Source organism: Trachemys scripta, chromosome 1 (assembly GCF_013100865.1).
Source record: "Trachemys scripta elegans isolate TJP31775 chromosome 1, CAS_Tse_1.0, whole genome shotgun sequence".
NCBI classification, from domain to species: Eukaryota; Metazoa; Chordata; order Testudines; family Emydidae; genus Trachemys; species Trachemys scripta.
Window position 1 is genome coordinate 169,138,391 of NC_048298.1, and position 17,089 is coordinate 169,155,479.

The 17,089-nt window shown below is 42.8% G+C and overlaps 1 protein-coding gene across 1 annotated transcript in view; it reads left to right on the plus strand.

Annotated features, from left to right (window-relative positions):
• The window catches only part of GBE1 (1,4-alpha-glucan branching enzyme 1), a 300,188-nt gene that overhangs the window by 132,210 nt on the left and 150,889 nt on the right, over positions 1–17,089 (plus strand). The window contains exons 4-5 of the mRNA XM_034792303.1: positions 6,936–7,061; positions 12,331–12,466. Of these exons, the coding sequence (XP_034648194.1) occupies positions 6,936–7,061; positions 12,331–12,466 (262 nt within the window). The remainder of the gene's footprint in view (positions 1–6,935; positions 7,062–12,330; positions 12,467–17,089) is intronic.

Consider the following 17,089-nt stretch of genomic DNA (forward strand, 5'->3'; position numbering starts at 1 on the left):
TCTGTTTATCTAGTATAACATCCAGCTCCTTGATCTTGTTCCAAATACTTAAGTCCTCTGGTGCCCAGAGAAAAATATGGAGCATCCTCTCTGTGAAATGCTGCTTAATAAAGGGGGCGACTGTCTTCTACTCCAGCTTCAGAAGGGGTCCAAAGTTTACTGTAATGCACTTTATATGGAAGTAATCAAGTCTCTAAGTGATAGTTGTGATTCTCTGTAATCATTTTTTTCCCCCTGAGGAAACAGTCACACTCTTTTTGCTCAGGGCACATGGAAAATGACTGTGACTACCTTTATCCTCAATTACCCTTGGTTTAATAAAACCACTCAACTGTTCGACTGTGTGGCAAATAACAGAAATGCTTCCTCATTTGGGGTGCTAAAATAGTCCTTATCAATTTATTCTAGTTGCTTCCTCCAACAGACAAATAGTACTATGGTCTTGTCTGGTTGATGCTCAATCCTGACAGCTCTCTGCATTTCATAGGTACTGGGATATTTGTGTCACTGCACTTTAGATTTTTTTCCCTAAGATTAGGACATGTGGGTCTTTATAACCCACATTAGGAGCATCATGAGTTGTTGTGTAAACTGGGCTTTGGATGCTTGTTATTTTTAATGCTGCTAGGTGTATTGCTTGTCCAATCAACATGGTATTAAGCTCCAGCTCAGTGCACAGTTCCATCATGTTGTTTAAAATGACAGCAGCAGCTGGGTCAGGCAACCGTAGGGCTTATAGTGCTGTTAACAATGGTGTGGCTAAATTAGATATAACAGTGTTAGGAAAATTTTAGAAAATGCCCCGCGTTGAGAAGGAGCCCTACTGAGGAAAATCATTTTGTGCGAGAGGCCAGACTTACACTTTCTGATTACTTGTTAAGATAATTGCCCTTTTTAGGAGACTCTTCTGGCATCTGCAAAGTTAACTAAATTAGGTGTCTTCTCTTCTTCAATAAATGTGCCCTTTTTGCTAGAGCTAAGAGGTCTTTTATATCTTCGCATAATAATGTTAAAAGTTAAATTGTCCTAGAATAAAAGCTTAGACCAAAAATGAATTAGATTAATAGTCTGCTCTCTTACTCCTTCAAATATAAAAATCATTCATTTCAAGTTTTATAAGGCTGTGTAAAGATCAGAAACTTAAGTTGTTGTGCATTAGCACTGCCTATGTACAACTGCATGTTAAGAGAGTAGTATGTGAGAAACAAATTCATTCTACATATAAAATATTTTGAAGAGCAATGAATTTACCTGTCGAGGATTCTAGATGTAAAGGTATATAATTATTAACTAAGGAGCCTATCCATTCCCTTAAATAAATATTATTCCAATAGCTATTTCAGATGAAAGCAGCAGAGTTGGGGACTGAAATGAGATGAGCTCTTCAGAAGGAATGTCTACAATCATATTAACCAAGTGCATTCAATTAGTCTATTTTTTATATATATGAAATTTGGCCAAAGTGCAATGACTTTTGGAATCTCAATGGTATTGAAATACAAAAAGCTGTAATGATTCCAAATGCATGGAATATGGTTTGATGGTTAACTGTTATTTATCTAAATGTGTCATACAGTAGAACTAGCTAAGTACCAAAGAATCTGGGATAATGTGGATTTTAAGTATGAGACTAGTTTGTTTCTTTGAGCATTTTTCATTACATCATTTGATTTAAATAAGCCATTTTACTAGATTTAAAATTAGTTTGAATATTATGATTACCAAGCCCATTTTATCACTTCAAAGTTGATTTTTGTAATACTTTTGCATTCTCAACTGGTTTTTTGGAAACCAAAAATCTGTGCAGTTCAAATAACTATTTGTTTGAAAATAAGTTGGATTCTCAAAATACATGGGATATCTATGCAAAAAAGAGGCTTATAAGAAGTGGAAGATTGGACAAATGACCAGGGAGGAGTATAAAAATATTGCTCAGGCGTGCAGGAGTGAAATCAGGAAGGCCAAATCACACTTGGAGTTGCAGTTAGCAAGAGATGTTAAGAGTAACAAGAAGGGTTTCTTCAGGTATGTTAGCAACAAGAAAAAAATCAAGGAAAGTGTGGGCCCCTTACTGAATGAGGGAGGCAACCTAGTGACAGAGGATGTGGAAAAAGCTAATGTACTCAATGATTTTTTTGCCTCTGTCTTCACGCACAAGGTCAGCTCCCAGATTGCTGCACTAGGCAGTACAGCATGGGGAGAAGGTGACCAACCCTCTGTGGAGAAAGAAGTGGTTCAGGACTATTTAGAAAAACTGGACATGCACAAGTCCATGGGGCCGGATGCGCTACATCCGAGGGTGCTAAAAGAGTTGGCAGGTGAGATTGCAGAGCCATTAGCCATTATTTTTGAAAACTCATGGCGATCGGGGGAGGTCCCAGATGACTGGAAAAAGGCTAATGTAGTGCCCATCTTTAAAAAAGGGAAGAAGGAGGATCCGGGGAACTACAGGCCAGTCAGCCTCACCTCAGTCCCTGGAAAAATCATGGAGCAGGTCCTCAAGGAATCTATTATGAAACATTTAGAGGAGAGGAAAGTGATCAGGAACAGTCAGCATGGATTCATGAAGGGGAAGTCGTGCCTGACTAACCTAATTGCCTTCTATGATGAGATAACTGGCTCTGTGGATGAGGGGAAAGCAGTGGATGTGTTATTTCTTGACTTTAGCAAAGCTTTTGATACGGTCTCCCACAGTATTCTTGCCACCAAGTTAAAGAAGTATGGGCTGGATGAATGGACTGTAAGGTGGATAGAAAGCTGGCTAGATCGTCGGGCTCAACGGGTAGTGATCAATGGCTCCATGTCTAGTTGGCAGCCGGTTTCAAGTGGAGTGCCCCAAGGGTCGGTCCTGGGGCCGGTTTTGTTTAATATCTTTATTAATGATCTGGAGGATGGTGTGGACTGCACTCTCAGCAAGTTTGCAGATGACACTAAACTAGGAGGCGTGGTAGATACACTAGAGGGTAGGGATCGGATACAGAGGGACCTAGACAAATTAGAGGATTGGGCAGAAAAAAACCTGATGAGGTTCAACAAGGACAAGTGCAGAGTCCTGCACTTAGGACGGAAGAATCCCATGCACTGCTACAGACTAGGGACCGAATGGCTAGGTAGCAGTTCTGCTGAAAAGGACCTAGGGGTCACAGTGGACGAGAAGCTGGATATGAGTCAACAGTGTGCTCTTGTTGCCAAGAAGGCTAACGGCATTTTGGGCTGTATAAGTAGGGGCATTGCCAGCAGATCGAGGAACGTGATCGTTCCCCTTTATTCGACATTGGTGAGGCCTCATCTGGAATACTGTGTCCAGTTTTGGGCCCCACACTACAAGAAGGATGTGGAAAAATTGGAAAGAGTCCAGCGGAGGGCAACAAAAATGATTAGGGGTCTGGAGCACATGACTTATGAGGAGAGGCTGAGAGAACTGGGATTGTTTAGTCTCCAGAAGAGAAGAATGAGGGGGGATTTGATAGCAGCCTTCAACTACCTGAAGGGGGGTTCCAAAGAGGATGGAGCTCGGCTGTTCTCAGTGGTGGCAGATGACAGAACAAGGAGCAATGGTCTCAAGTTGCAGTGGGGGAGGTCCAGGTTGGATATCAGGAAAAACTATTTCACTAGGAGGGTGGTGAAACACTGGAATGCGTTACCTAAGGAGGTGGTGGAGTCTCCTTCCTTGGAGGTTTTTAAGGCCCGGCTTGACAAAGCCTTGGCTGGGATGATTTAGCTGGGAATTGGTCCTGCTTTGAGCAGGGGGTTGGACTAGATGACCTCTTGAGGTCCCTTCCAACTCTGATATTCTATGATTCTATGATTCTATGATCTAGCAGTTAGTTGACTGTTGCCTTTTCCTTCAGACATTTGTACTGGATATGTAATGTGAGGGGTTAAGAACAAACCTGTCTGGCTGTGGTAAAGGAAAATTATGCCACTGGATGTCTTTTGAAAGCCCCAGTACATTATTTTGGAGAAGAAACTCATTATTGCCAACTCAAAGTAAAGAACTATGTAAGGGATAATTTGAATTACTCGTATGTTGTTGGGTTCTGTAATCACTCAGACTGGACATTATTGTGGACAGCTCATTGAAACCTCTGTTCAATGTACAATGGTGGCCAAAAAAAAAAGCCAACTAGATTAGTCTGATTATTTTTTTATGATTATTTTCCATTCCAGTTTTTCTCATACAACATAGTATATTACATACAGTATATTGCATACGATTATAAAACAATAGTATTCCAGGTGGAGGACATATCATATTCATTTTTGGTCAACTCATGTTTAAAAAAAGACAGAAATATAAGGTATTTACTGGCCAAAATTATTAGATGCATACAAAGACTTTTGTGTGAAGAGACTTAAAAAAAAAAATTGGCCATCTTTCATCTCCTCTGTAACTAAAGGGGCTATTTAAAAAAAACAAAAACAAACAAACAAAAAAAACTAGACAAACAATGAATGGTATGGGAAAAGTAAGTGAGGTGCTTCATTTGCCTTTTCTTATAATACAAAAACAACCAGCGAAGACACTCAGTGAAACAGGAAGGCAACACATTTGAAACTAGAATACTTTCCCACACACACACTGAGCTTAGCTAATGTGAACAACATGTATTGTCACAAGACAAATGTATTAGGATTAAAAAGAGGAGATTTATATGGATAATGAGAACATCCAGAATTACATTGATTAGGATTAAATATCTATTTTTTCATAGGCCTGCTTCAGGGTATGCAAGCCACCCAACAACTGCAGGTGTGGTGAGGAAATTTTCTTTTGGCCAGGCTACTCCATCACTGTGTGCTATAGAACTTTTTGCTCCTTTCTCTGAAGCATCTGGTAGTGGCTCTGCTGTTGGACCACTAATCCAGTCTGGAAATTCCTGTGTCACCATAGTCTGTCCCATCCTCAGCTAAATGTCTGTTTTCAAATTATCTGGCCTGTTTCACAGAATTGCGCCATGCCTCTGAACAAATGGGGACACCCTTAAAATGATCCTCTCATACCTGATCAACTAATATTAAACCATTTCCATTTACTCACTTTGCTACTCTTTCAAGCCCTAATGGTCTTGAAGCACTATGGCACATCCGCAGCAGCAGCAGGAGTAACACAGACAGGTGGCAAGAATCTGGGAGCTGCAATCCCATTTAATCTTAAAAGCTCAACCTAATCCCTGGTGACTGACTGAGAGCCCAGTCAGTGTTTCTATTACCCGCCAACACCACCATGCCCTGCTTTTTAATATGGTGATGAAATGGAACCTGCTTAACAACCTGTATCTCTGTGCAGGAATAGGGCTATGGTTGCTAGGCAGATCGCTCCTGAGGCCCTAAGGACACCACCATAGATCAGGACATAACCACAGTATAGTCTTGGACTGGATGCCAACCTGGTCAGCCTTGAAATAGTTCAACATATGAGTTATCACTCTTTTACTCCATTGAAAGGTCTTAACCACCCTCCCACAACCATTGTCAAGATGGGTACCAGCCAGAATCCTTCTAGAAAGATGTAGGAGCAAATTACTTAATTGCAAGCAAAATGCACATGTAAGTAAATAAATGCGTGTGTAAGATACAAAAGCAGGTGAAAAATGTTGACCTTCAGGCCACCGAGCTCCTGCAATTTCAAGTGGTAGAGGAAAGGGTGTGGTTTTTCCCACTTCATAGATGTCGACCTCTTGGTTGGAAAAATCACATGTTCCAAGACATCCTCAGAGGCCTAGAACCTCTACAATATTGTTTCCATAGCCACCCCATTGCAGCATTACTCTTTCAGGAGCTCCTATTACTTTCCTGCTAATGCCTTGCTTAAATCCTACATCTGTCTCTCTTTAGGGAAGGTTTTAAAGGTCCAGAATGTAAAGTAGTTCACACAAATTACTCTTGACAACCTTAACTTGTGTGTTTTCATAAGGATGATGCTGTAGGATGGGCACTGTCTTTGCATCCCCTCCACCTCTCCTTATCCCCAAATGTATGGGATGGCTAGGGAGTCCCCACTGTTTGTGAAAGATGTGGAGTGAAGGGCAACAGTGTTCTTCTGCCCTCTTCCTGTGACAGATTTGGTCCCCAAATAGCAGATTTTCTTTTCCTTTTACCCTGTCTGTGGTAGGAACATTCGCATGGGCTTGTGCTGTTCATAAGCAACTCTGATCTATATAATATCACTCCAACTTTCTTCTAAATTATAGAAGAGCTATATAAGAGCTAGGAATCATTATTAAAAAGGAATTGATGATTGTAATATCCAAAAAAATAGCTGATGGATTTTTATTGCTCATCAGCATTTTTAATGTTGTTGGTATTTCTGTTTTTCTGTTTGTCTACAAATGGAGGAATGGGGGCCCACATGTAGCCCCTTCCTGGGGTGGGTGGGTGTGGAGTAGAGTGTGGAGGGTACATAGCTCCTGGCATGAAAGATGGGAAAGAAGAGGGCTACAAGGAGCCCCAGAAATAGAGGGAATTGAGAGGTGGCACAGAGAGAGCTGGTGGGGGGGAATGGAGGAATGCAAGGAACCCTTGATGTGTGCAGTGTGCTCTGCCTACAAAAGCTCAAACTGTGCAACACCCTAGTTTCATTTTTTTGTATTGTTAATCTTCTAATACAGGGTTTCCCACTAGATCCTTTTTCTGTTCCATCTGCTGTGCTTAACCCATCTTTGCAAGTGATGATTGGGAACCTCTGTCTTAGTAAAAAGCTGCATTTTTATATTATGTTAAAAGAAACCAGTACTATAGATTGCCACAGTTGGCTTCTAGTTTATAGGAAAGTCTGGCTATTTTTTGTTAACACTGTTATGCTGTAGGAGTTAACATGAGAATCTTTTCTCCTCTGAAGCTCCTGTCATTGAGAACAGACTTCGGTTTCTGTACGGGTGCTTGTGTACTTATGAAATTATAGTGATCTCTTGTGTCTTCATTTTATTTTCTAGGTGGTGATCCGTAGTAAAAATGGAGAGATTCTCTACCGTATTTCACCTTGGGCAAAATATGTAGCACGCGTAGGTACCAATGTGAATTACGATTGGATACACTGGGAACCACCACTGCCATATCTAGTAAGGTTTACTTTATATTTCAAAAGCTTTTAAAAGTGCGTGCAAAGCATGTTTTATGATGTGATTTCTGTCATGTCACAGTTCTTTTTTTGGGGGGGGGAGGGTGCATTCTAATTATAACATGAGTTACTTTGCATATGATGTATCAATATTATAGTAAAGTCTGAAGACAGTTCCGTTATAAGTGCCTATTTTAATGCACTTATCGTTTTCTGAAAAAAAAAAAAAAAAAAACTTGAAATCTACTGGTCTGCACAGACTAAGCCCTAAAGCCATAGTAAGAAAAATGTGCTGCCATGCCCGCATGGACCTTCCCTCCCAGTTCAAAGGAATATGTGGGAGTGTACTGCTCATTGAATACTGTTTGGCTGATCAACTTGCTCTTTAGTATTTTTTTTAAGTGTAATGTACTATGTTTGTCTTTTTGCTTTCGTTTTTTGCTATCTTGATTTCACTCAGTTATTCTCATAATTTATCAGTGTCTTTTTTTCCAGTGTTGTCTTCAGTTTCTCTTCCCTGAGCCCCTTAAGGCTGAAGAGTGTTGGATATTATATTTCTCCCCTAGCCTCTCTTCTTAGCCTCTCTTCAGCAGCAGAATTAAATGAATCTCATTCTTTTCAGTATCTCTGCTGTCTGCAGGGTTCTGAATAGCTGTAGTGAAAACTAAAATGACTGGTCAGTTTTCACTTTGCTATGGTAAAGTGTGAACTTAGTAAGAAGAACAAATGTAGGAAAGGGAGTATCAATTATTTCCGGCAGCAATATCTTTGTTTTCAATCAATGAGGCAATCATCCCTTCTGTTCCTACTCAGCTGGATGATTTTAGGAGCTTCTGAGACTTCTTATGCTGCATGGCAGACACCTTGGAAATTTGTGTGGAGATAGTGCAAGAAAAAATCCCACAAATGACTAGATCGTCTGCCCTCCTCCATGCATGGTAGGCTTGCCACGTCTGTCAATGAGGAGTTATTGGAACCAATTAAAAAATTGTGGCAGATCCCAGCATCTGTACATCCACTTCTAAGTAAGCTGATACATGTTATAAAGTTCCCACAAAGAAATTTTTAAAGTTTCTGCATCTACTGAGTCTGAAAAGGCTGGTGGTGACAGCGGTGAATGAAATATCCAAACAGCGATGGTCTCCAAATATGACACACATGGAGAAGGACCCTACAAACTTGACTTTTTTGGCAGAAAAATCCATTCCCCAGAGAGTCTCCAGATGTGCATTTCAAATTATCAAGCTCTTCTGTTAAAATGCAACTATCTCACCTGAGAAAAGGGTGTCACAAATCTTGTAAAAGTTCCCGTAGGAATACAGAGAGGAGCTAAAATCTGTAGTGCTCAAAGGACAGTTAATAACCTTTAATAAGGGGGAGGGATAGCTCAGTGGTTTGGCCTGCTAAACTCAGGGTTGTGAGTTCAATCCTTGAGGGGGCCATTTAGGGATCTGGGGCAAAAACCTGACAGTACTTGGTCCTGCTGTGAAGGCAGCGGACTGAACTCAATGACCTTTCAAGGTCCCTTCCAGTTCTATGAGATAGGTATATCTCCATATAATAGCCCAAACATAACAATGGGCTGCTTCATTGCAGGGCTTCAGGGCTCCACTCTTGTGGAATACCCCAGGAGTCCAAAATCAACAGAGGACCTCCCATAGGTGCTACAGGAATAAAAACTATTCAATTTATTCATAAATGATCTGGAGAAAGGGGTAAAAAGTGAGGTGGCAAAGTTTGCAGATGATACTAAACTGCTCAAAATAGTTAAGACCAAAGCAGACTGTGAAGAACTTCAAAAAAAATCTCACAAAACTAAGTGATTGGGCAATAAAATGGCAAATGAAATGTAATGTGGATAAATGTACAGTAATGCACGTTGGAAAAAATAGCCCCAACTATACATACAATATGACGAGGGCTAATTTAGCTACAATCAGGAAAAAGATCTTGGAGTCATCGTGGATAGTTCTCTGAAGACGTCCACGCAGTGTGCAGAGGCGATCAAAAAAGCAAACAGGATGTTAGGAATCATTAAAAAGGGGATAGAGAATAAGAAGTAGAATATATTATTGCCCTTATATAAATGGATGGTATGCCCACATCTTGAATACTGCATACAGATGTGGTCTCCTCATCTCAAAAAAGATATCCTGGCAATAGAAAAGGTTCAGAGAAGGACAACTAAAATTATTAGGGGTTTGGAATGAGTCCCATATGAGGAGATTAAAGAGGCTAGGACTTTTTAGCTTGGAAAAGAGGAGACTCCGGGGGGATATGATAGAGGTATATGAGTGATGTGGAGAAAGTGGATAAGGAAAAGTTATTTACTTATTCCCATAATGCAAGAACTAGGGATCACCAAATGAAATTAATAGGCAGCAGGTTTAAAATAAATAAAAGGAAGTTCTTCTTCACATAGCACACAGTCAACTTGTGGAACTCCTTACCTGAGGAGGTTGTAAAGGCTAGGACTATAACAGCGTTTAAAAGAGGACTGGATACATTCATGGAGGTTAAGTCCATTAATGGCTATTAGCCAGGATCGGTAAGGGATGGTGTCCCTAGACTCTGTTTGTCAGAGGGTGGAGATGGATGGCAGGAGAGAGATCACTTGATCATTACCTGTTAGGTTCACTTCCTCTGGGGCACCTGGCATTGGCTACTGTCGGTAGTCAGGATACAGGGCTAGATGGACCTTTGGTCTGACCTAGTATGGCCATTCTTATGTTCTTATATATTCTTATGAAGTTTATGATCTATCAGTGTGCAAACAGTTGAAGGCCTTTAATCATTAAAGGATTTGAGAGCCACTCTCTGCTCATTGAGCATATACTTGCCAGCACCAAGGAGGAAGCAGACCACATCCCAAAGCATCATCAGACTGAGGTTATCTACACCTTAGTACTGTCACCCACAGATAATGTTTGGGCCACAATGGAAGGAGCCAAAGGCTCCCCTGCAGGAAGCCCTCTCGCACTGCATCCTTGGTGCATGCTACTTCACAGCAACAAGTTTGATTCAATCATCAAGAGCTAATCAGAACCATTTCAGGAGTTATACCCCTCTCCGTCCCCTACGCATGCACACACACTTAGTGACCACTTTTTAAAAAAAATTGTTGGGGAATCCTGGAACCAGATCACCTCAGACCACCGAGTCCTGGAAACTATTTAAAAAAGGGGTATTTTATCCAATTCCAGGCCCTTACGAGCCCCACCTTTCTTCCCTTTTCCCTTCCAGAGACCCCTCTTACAAGATACTGTTAAATCAATAATTAGATACCCTTTTGCAACTTGCGATTCCCATTACTTTTTATTCCCAACGAATCAATTATCCCCTCATTAAATAAGATGGATTTGTAGTTTTCAGCTTTGGGATGCTTCTTTCCATCTGTCCATATACCCATAACAGAGAGAATACTTCAGTTTCATAGTGAGGGACTTACTACCAATACATGGTCCTACCCTTTAGTCTTTGCATGGCACCAACATGTATTCAGCAAGAGTGTAGCAGGCACAGCCCACTTAAGAACACATTACAGTCTGGTATATTCAGACCTGGACAACTGGCTGATCTCAGTAAAATTTTCCCAGCAGGTGATCAATGACCAACTCGATTTACAATGTCTTACGGCTCTTTACCATATAGGGCATCCAAATGAACAGGGGAAAATCCTCATTTTGCTAACCCAGACTACAGAATATATAGGAGCAATATTAGATCTGAGGTCAGCAAGAGCTTAACTACCACAGGAGAGGTTCCAGGCAATAGTAGGACTCATCAATCATCTGGAGGCTCACCCTGCAGATGCATCCTTCTTTGGTCACATGGCCTTCTGCACCCATGTCTCACAATATGCCAGACTTTACCTATGCTGTATACAGAGAAGTTGAAATCCATGTATCTATCCATAAAGCATCATATGAATATAATTGTGGAAGTCCTGCAAGAAGTCTTCTTGCTACTAGGTTGGTGGAAGGATGCGTTCCACAACCTGCCATCCTTTCCTTCTACTACAAAGTCCTATGCTACCTGGATTCTTTATTGATGAAGGAACTGTTGGGCCTACTCCACCATTCATGTCCTCAGGTGTGTGAGGAGGCCAGGGGAACATTTAGAGTGCAGTCGTGGCCCAAAGGATACTGATAGTCAAAACTCCAATCTTCCTCCTGTGGGGCATATGTGGACAAGAAGTGGGATGTATGTGGAAAACTCATCTCAAAGAGCCAGAGTAAATAACTATTCTTTCCCCCCTTCCTTCCCTCTCATCCCCCCCTCCCCTTTTACTTTTTTTGGCCACTGAGTGCAGGAAAATATTTGTTGGGCTTTTTTCATCCCTCTTCCTCCACATTATTTCAAAACTTTTCCAAGTTGGAAAAGTTCAGCTGGCAAAAGGAAAATGAAATGCAGTGACTTTGCCACCCTGTAACCTTTTCCAAATTTGGAGAAATTTTGAAAAGATAGTATGGGGGAAAATGTGTATTTTTGTGGGCGCTGGTGGTAGTGAAAACCCTTGGACAAGAGTCCTTTTTGACACTGAATGCAATAGAATGAAAGGAAGGCATTGCAGGGGAGAGAGTGATTTTTCCCCCCCCCAAGTTTGGAATTTAATCCAATAAATTTCCTGGGGAAAAAATCAACTTGGAATACAAACTCCTTACTTGATTTTTTTCCAAAGGCTTTTTGACCAGCTCTAGTTGTCACATTTGAAAGGTGGTCTTTAGAACTGAACTTAATGAATGCTTATATTCTGTAAAACTTAGGTTCCCCAGCTGAGTGGAATTTTCTACCTGACATTGGCAAAGGAATTTTTATGTCCTGTACTAACCAGAAGAATGTGCTTTACTAATAAAATAAAATAAAATCCTTTTGTCATTAAATTGAGCAGATCTGACTAAGAATACAATCAGCAGATCTGTTTTCTTTGTGCCGTTTTAAAGTCACTTTCACACAAAATCAGCACTTCAAGACATTTGCGCAATGGAGTCATTGAAGTACTGATTGTGAGGATGTCAAGTAAAGAGTGATCAAGTTCTCTGATTTTTTTTTTTTCAATCTTAATATTGGAGTAGGTTTTTTTTTTTTTGTATTTACAATTTTAATTGCGTTAATCTAGCGGGAATATGTTGCATAACAATTCGCTTACCAGATTTTAAAATTAATATACTGGTTCTTTTTTCTCTTACTTGTGTAAACAGTGTGTTTATATAACAAGATTGACCTTCTCAGATGCTATGCTTTAATGACAACCATTTTCTATTCAATAGCGTAAACATCCTCAACCAAAGAAACCAAAAAGCTTAAGAATTTATGAATCCCACGTGGGAATTGCTTCCCCAGAAGGGAAAGTTGCTTCTTATAAAAACTTTACATATAACATTCTACCTAAAATAAAGGATCTTGGTAAGTAACATGCTTCTTGGTGCAATGTGTGTCGAGAGAAATTTGTAATAAGTCTCTGCTCTTATTGGAAAAGATAATTGAGTGTCTGTGGGAGGGGTTTGGTTGTGTGTGAAGCTTAAATAATCCTGTTTTCAGTTATTTGTAATGTACTAGCTACATTTTATTTTTCTATATATGTATATAGAAAAAATACTGTATCTAGTTTTAAGTTTACTATGTGACGTGTGACAATTTTAAAGTGATAATATCAATGTTCTTCTTCGAGTGCTCCACTCTAGGTGACGATTCGCCGTTGATCTGAGATCTTCGGTAGCAGTGCCTGGTCAGGACGCATGCGCTCCGCTGGTGTCTCGCGGTCTTGTTAAAATCTGCCTGAGCCCTCGAGTCCCGTGCCCCCCTCAGTTCCTTCTCAACCATCCTCGGCTAAAGACAGGACTCGGGGCAGTGCTGATTCTCTTCCCCGGTCTCTCTAGGAAACAGTTGCGAAGAACATATGAGCAGTTGTTAGTAACATCCCAGTTGTTTCCCTTCCTTTAGAATAGTTACATTGTTTAGTTACTTAGTTTAAAACAAAACAACAATAACAAAACTTTTACACTTCAGGCTTGTCTCCCGCTGAGACACTCTCCCCTGCCATTTCTAATTCATACCGCCAGGGGCTTCAGGATTTAAGAAGTGTTTCCTGTCAGGACTCCATGCCAAGGTCTAATGGGCACTCACGCTGTGTGAAGTGCCTTGGCGAAACACATGCCCCCACAAAGTGCCTCCACCGTACGAGCCTCAAGACCAGGGTTTGTTGTGACAGGGACTGTGGGTTAAAATGCTATTAATGAGAAAATCTCTACAGCCGCCTTTGGAGACGGGGAAAGTGAAACCCTCTCCCTCACACTCCCCGGCCAGATCTGAACCAATTGGGAGCATGGCTTCACCCTCTCAGGAGCAGAGGCAGGAAGCGCAACAGTCTCTGAGGAGAGACTTTAACAAGGGTAAAGGGTCTCCCGTGAGATCCTTACCCTCTGTATTGACAGTGCAGAAGGCAGGCGCCTCAGGCTGTCACAATCCCGCGGAGCACAGAGGCAGGGACCCGATCTCCCATAACGGGAAGTCTCCTCGGCACCGTTCTGCTTGGCACTTCGCCGAGGAGATGAGGTGCCGACAGATGCGGTGCCGACAGCGCGCTCTGTCCCAGTGCCAAAAAGAACGTCAGCACCAAGCCTGCCTGCGGCTCCGGTACCGGCAGTGGACCCACTGCAGGGCACCTCCAAGCGACGCATGGCACTGGAAAAACTCAGACTCAGTAATGTGCCTGAGCGCAGTTCATGCTCAGCGCAGCCCAGGGAGCAGGAGCAACAGTTTCTCAGTCAATGTGACCTCTCAGTGACACCTGAGCCTAATTCCCCACTCCTGGATACACAGGGCTCACTTTTTGAACAGCCACTCTCTCCACCTGACCTGGCTACCTTTACTAACAGCGAACCTATTATGCAGCAGCAGGTAGAGTTCTCCCCACCTGCTTCTCCTCCTCCACCAGAACCTTTTCCACCTCAGGTCATGGCTCACAACTACCAGCCTCAGTTTCCCTACTTCGCCCCCCCCATGGGAGGCACCTGGGTTCTCCTACCCTATGCCTTGGCCTCAGTGGTGCCCGTGGCCATCTCCTACTGCCACTCACCCTCAAGCCCCTTCCACCAAACCTCTACCTCCTTCTGCGCCTCGATCTCCGGTTCCGTCTACTTCTAGAGTGCCTGAACCCCCCTCCACAAGAACGTGAGCTATGGACCATATCCTTACTCATCGTCCCCTAACTCTCTATCAGCTCCAGACGGAACCCTCTTCCCTCTGCTTCCACAGAATGTGGACGACTGTAAAAAATTTCAAGAACTTTTCAAGAGGGTGGCCCTCAACCAAGACATCCCCTTAGAAGAGGTTCAGGAGACACCTCAAAATCCTCCAACCCTCTGCGCCCTCAAAGATCACACTCCCCATAAATGATGCACTCCTGAAACCAGTTGACACTCTCTGGCAGACTCCAGCCTCTTTCTTATCAACTTCCAAAAAGGCTGAACGTAAATACTATGTTCCCGCTAAGGATGCTGACTTTTTATTTTCTCATCCACAACCGAACTCTCTTGTTATAGATGCAGTTGCACAAAGGATGAAACAGCCACACTATCGACCCACCCCACAAGACAACGACCTTAAATGCCTTGACGTCTTGGTTCGCAAGGTTTATATGTCCTCCACTTTACAAAAAAGAATTGCGAACTATTCTGCCCTCCTTGCAAGCTGCGACTTCGATAATTACAATAAACTTTTGGAATTTGCCTCCTATATTCCAGAGGATAGGAGAGCAGATTTCAAATCAATCCTTCTTGAGGGCCAATTGATTTCAAGAATGGTCTTACAAACATCTCTAGACACAGCGGACACAGCAGCCCGCACTATTGCATCTGCTGTGGTTATGCGCAGATCTGTATGGCTCTCTGTATCTGGCATCCCTAAATACCTGCAGACCAAAGTGGAGGACCTCCCCTTGGCTAAAGATAAGCTCTTTTTTCCACAAAAATGGATGAAGTCCTTCACACCATGAAAGATTCTAGAGTGACATTGCGCACCCTAGGCATTCACCCATCCCTTCCCAGGAGACAACCTTATCAAAGACTGTGCAAACAACAGTATTACCGGCCTCAACCCAGACCATACAATATAACCAGGAATCGCGCTAGACCTCCTAAGCACAGACAAAATGAAGCACAAGCAACTACCTCCCACCCATTGGGAAATAACAGTTTTGAAGCATTGGTCGAGGGTCTGCACGACCATCCCTTGATTCCACCACCTACTTGCCCATTGAACACCTCCAGGGTTTCCAACATGCCTGGCAGCAGATTATGCAGGACCGTTGGGTCCTTGAAATAGTTCAGTCCGGTTACCCCATACCTTTTATATCCTACCCTCCTACTCTTCCCCCTTCTCTGTCCCTCTTCAGGGACCCTTCTCATGAGCGCTTACTTCGCGCAGAAGTGGCTTGCCTTCCATAAGTAGGCACAGTGGAACCTGTGCTGACACAACCTTCAGGGAAAGGGTTCTACTCCATTACTTTCTGACCCAGAAAAAGACCGGGGGATGGAGGCCTATACTAGACCTACGTCAACTGAACAAATTTGTGAGGATACAAAGAGTCAAGATGGTCACAGTGGGCACAATAATACCTGCACTGGATCAAGGGGACTGGTCCACAGCCCTCAACCTACAGGATGCTTATTTTCATATATCAATTCATCCATCCCACAGACGCTTCCTCTGATTCACAATCAGACACGACCATTTTCAATACAGAGTTCTTCCTTTCAGCCTCTCCACAGTGCTGAGAGTATTTTCCAAGACTCTAGCTGTAGTTATGGCTCACCTCCACAAACATGGGATCACACTGTTCTCCTACCTGGACGATTGCCTCATCAAGAGCAACTCCTATGGTGAGACACTACAAGCTACCCATTTCACCATCTCCCTCTTCCCCAGCCTAGGCCTCCAAATAAATGTCCAAAAATCCACCCTGACACCTACACAGCAGATAGAGTTCATTGGAGCTCATCTGGACTCAATCCGAACCAGATTCTCACTCCCACATCACATTCCTAGCTATCATACAGCTCATACGCACACTCTCTGTTCGTCCCAGGATACAGGCAAGAATTTGCCTATAGCTCCTTGGTCACATGGCAGCCACCACCTTCGTGGTCAAGTACACCAGGCTACACACGAGATGTCTTCAGGGCTGGCTTCAACTTCAACTTCAAACCCAACAGACACACCTTAGGTATGCTGCTAACTCCTCCAGTCAATGTTGTAGCTTCCCTACAATGGTGGACAAGACCAGAAAACCTCTGCACGGGCATAACCTTCCAGCAACGCTGCTCCCCAACGCTCGTACTCACCACGGACGCTTCCCTAATCAGTTGGGGAGCACATCTAGAAGGACACAAGGCCACTGGTCCACATCAGAGACGCGCCTACACATCAATTTCTTAAAGCTTAGAGCAGTGAGACGAGCTTGCCTTCACTTTCTTTCCCTCATAAAGAACAAATATATTCGGGTCCTAACAGCCAATATAGCATGTACGTTCTACATCAACAGACGGGGGGAGCCTGATCACATTCCCTATGCATGGAAGCCATCCGGCTATGGAATTGGTGCATACAACATCACATACAAATCATTGCTTCTTACCTACCTGGCTGCCACAACACTACTGCCGACGCACTCAGCAGGCACTTCTCGACAGAACACAAATGGGAACTGCACCCCACAATACTTCAACAGCTCTTCTCCCTCTGGGGCACCCCGTTAATAGACTTCTTTGCCACAACCCAGAATCGCAAATGTTGTCTATTTTGTGCCAGAACAGGACTCGGGACTGCATCCCTAGGGGATGCATTCCTCATCCCGTGGAACATCTCTCTCCTGAATGCCTTCACAGCAATCCCTCTGCTGCACAGGGTTCTTCGCAAAATCAGAGACGACAAGGCCCAGGTTATACTTATTGCCCTGGCTTGGCCGAGACAGATGTGGTATCCATACCTGCTCCACATGTCCTCCCGTCATCCATGGACTGTCCCCAG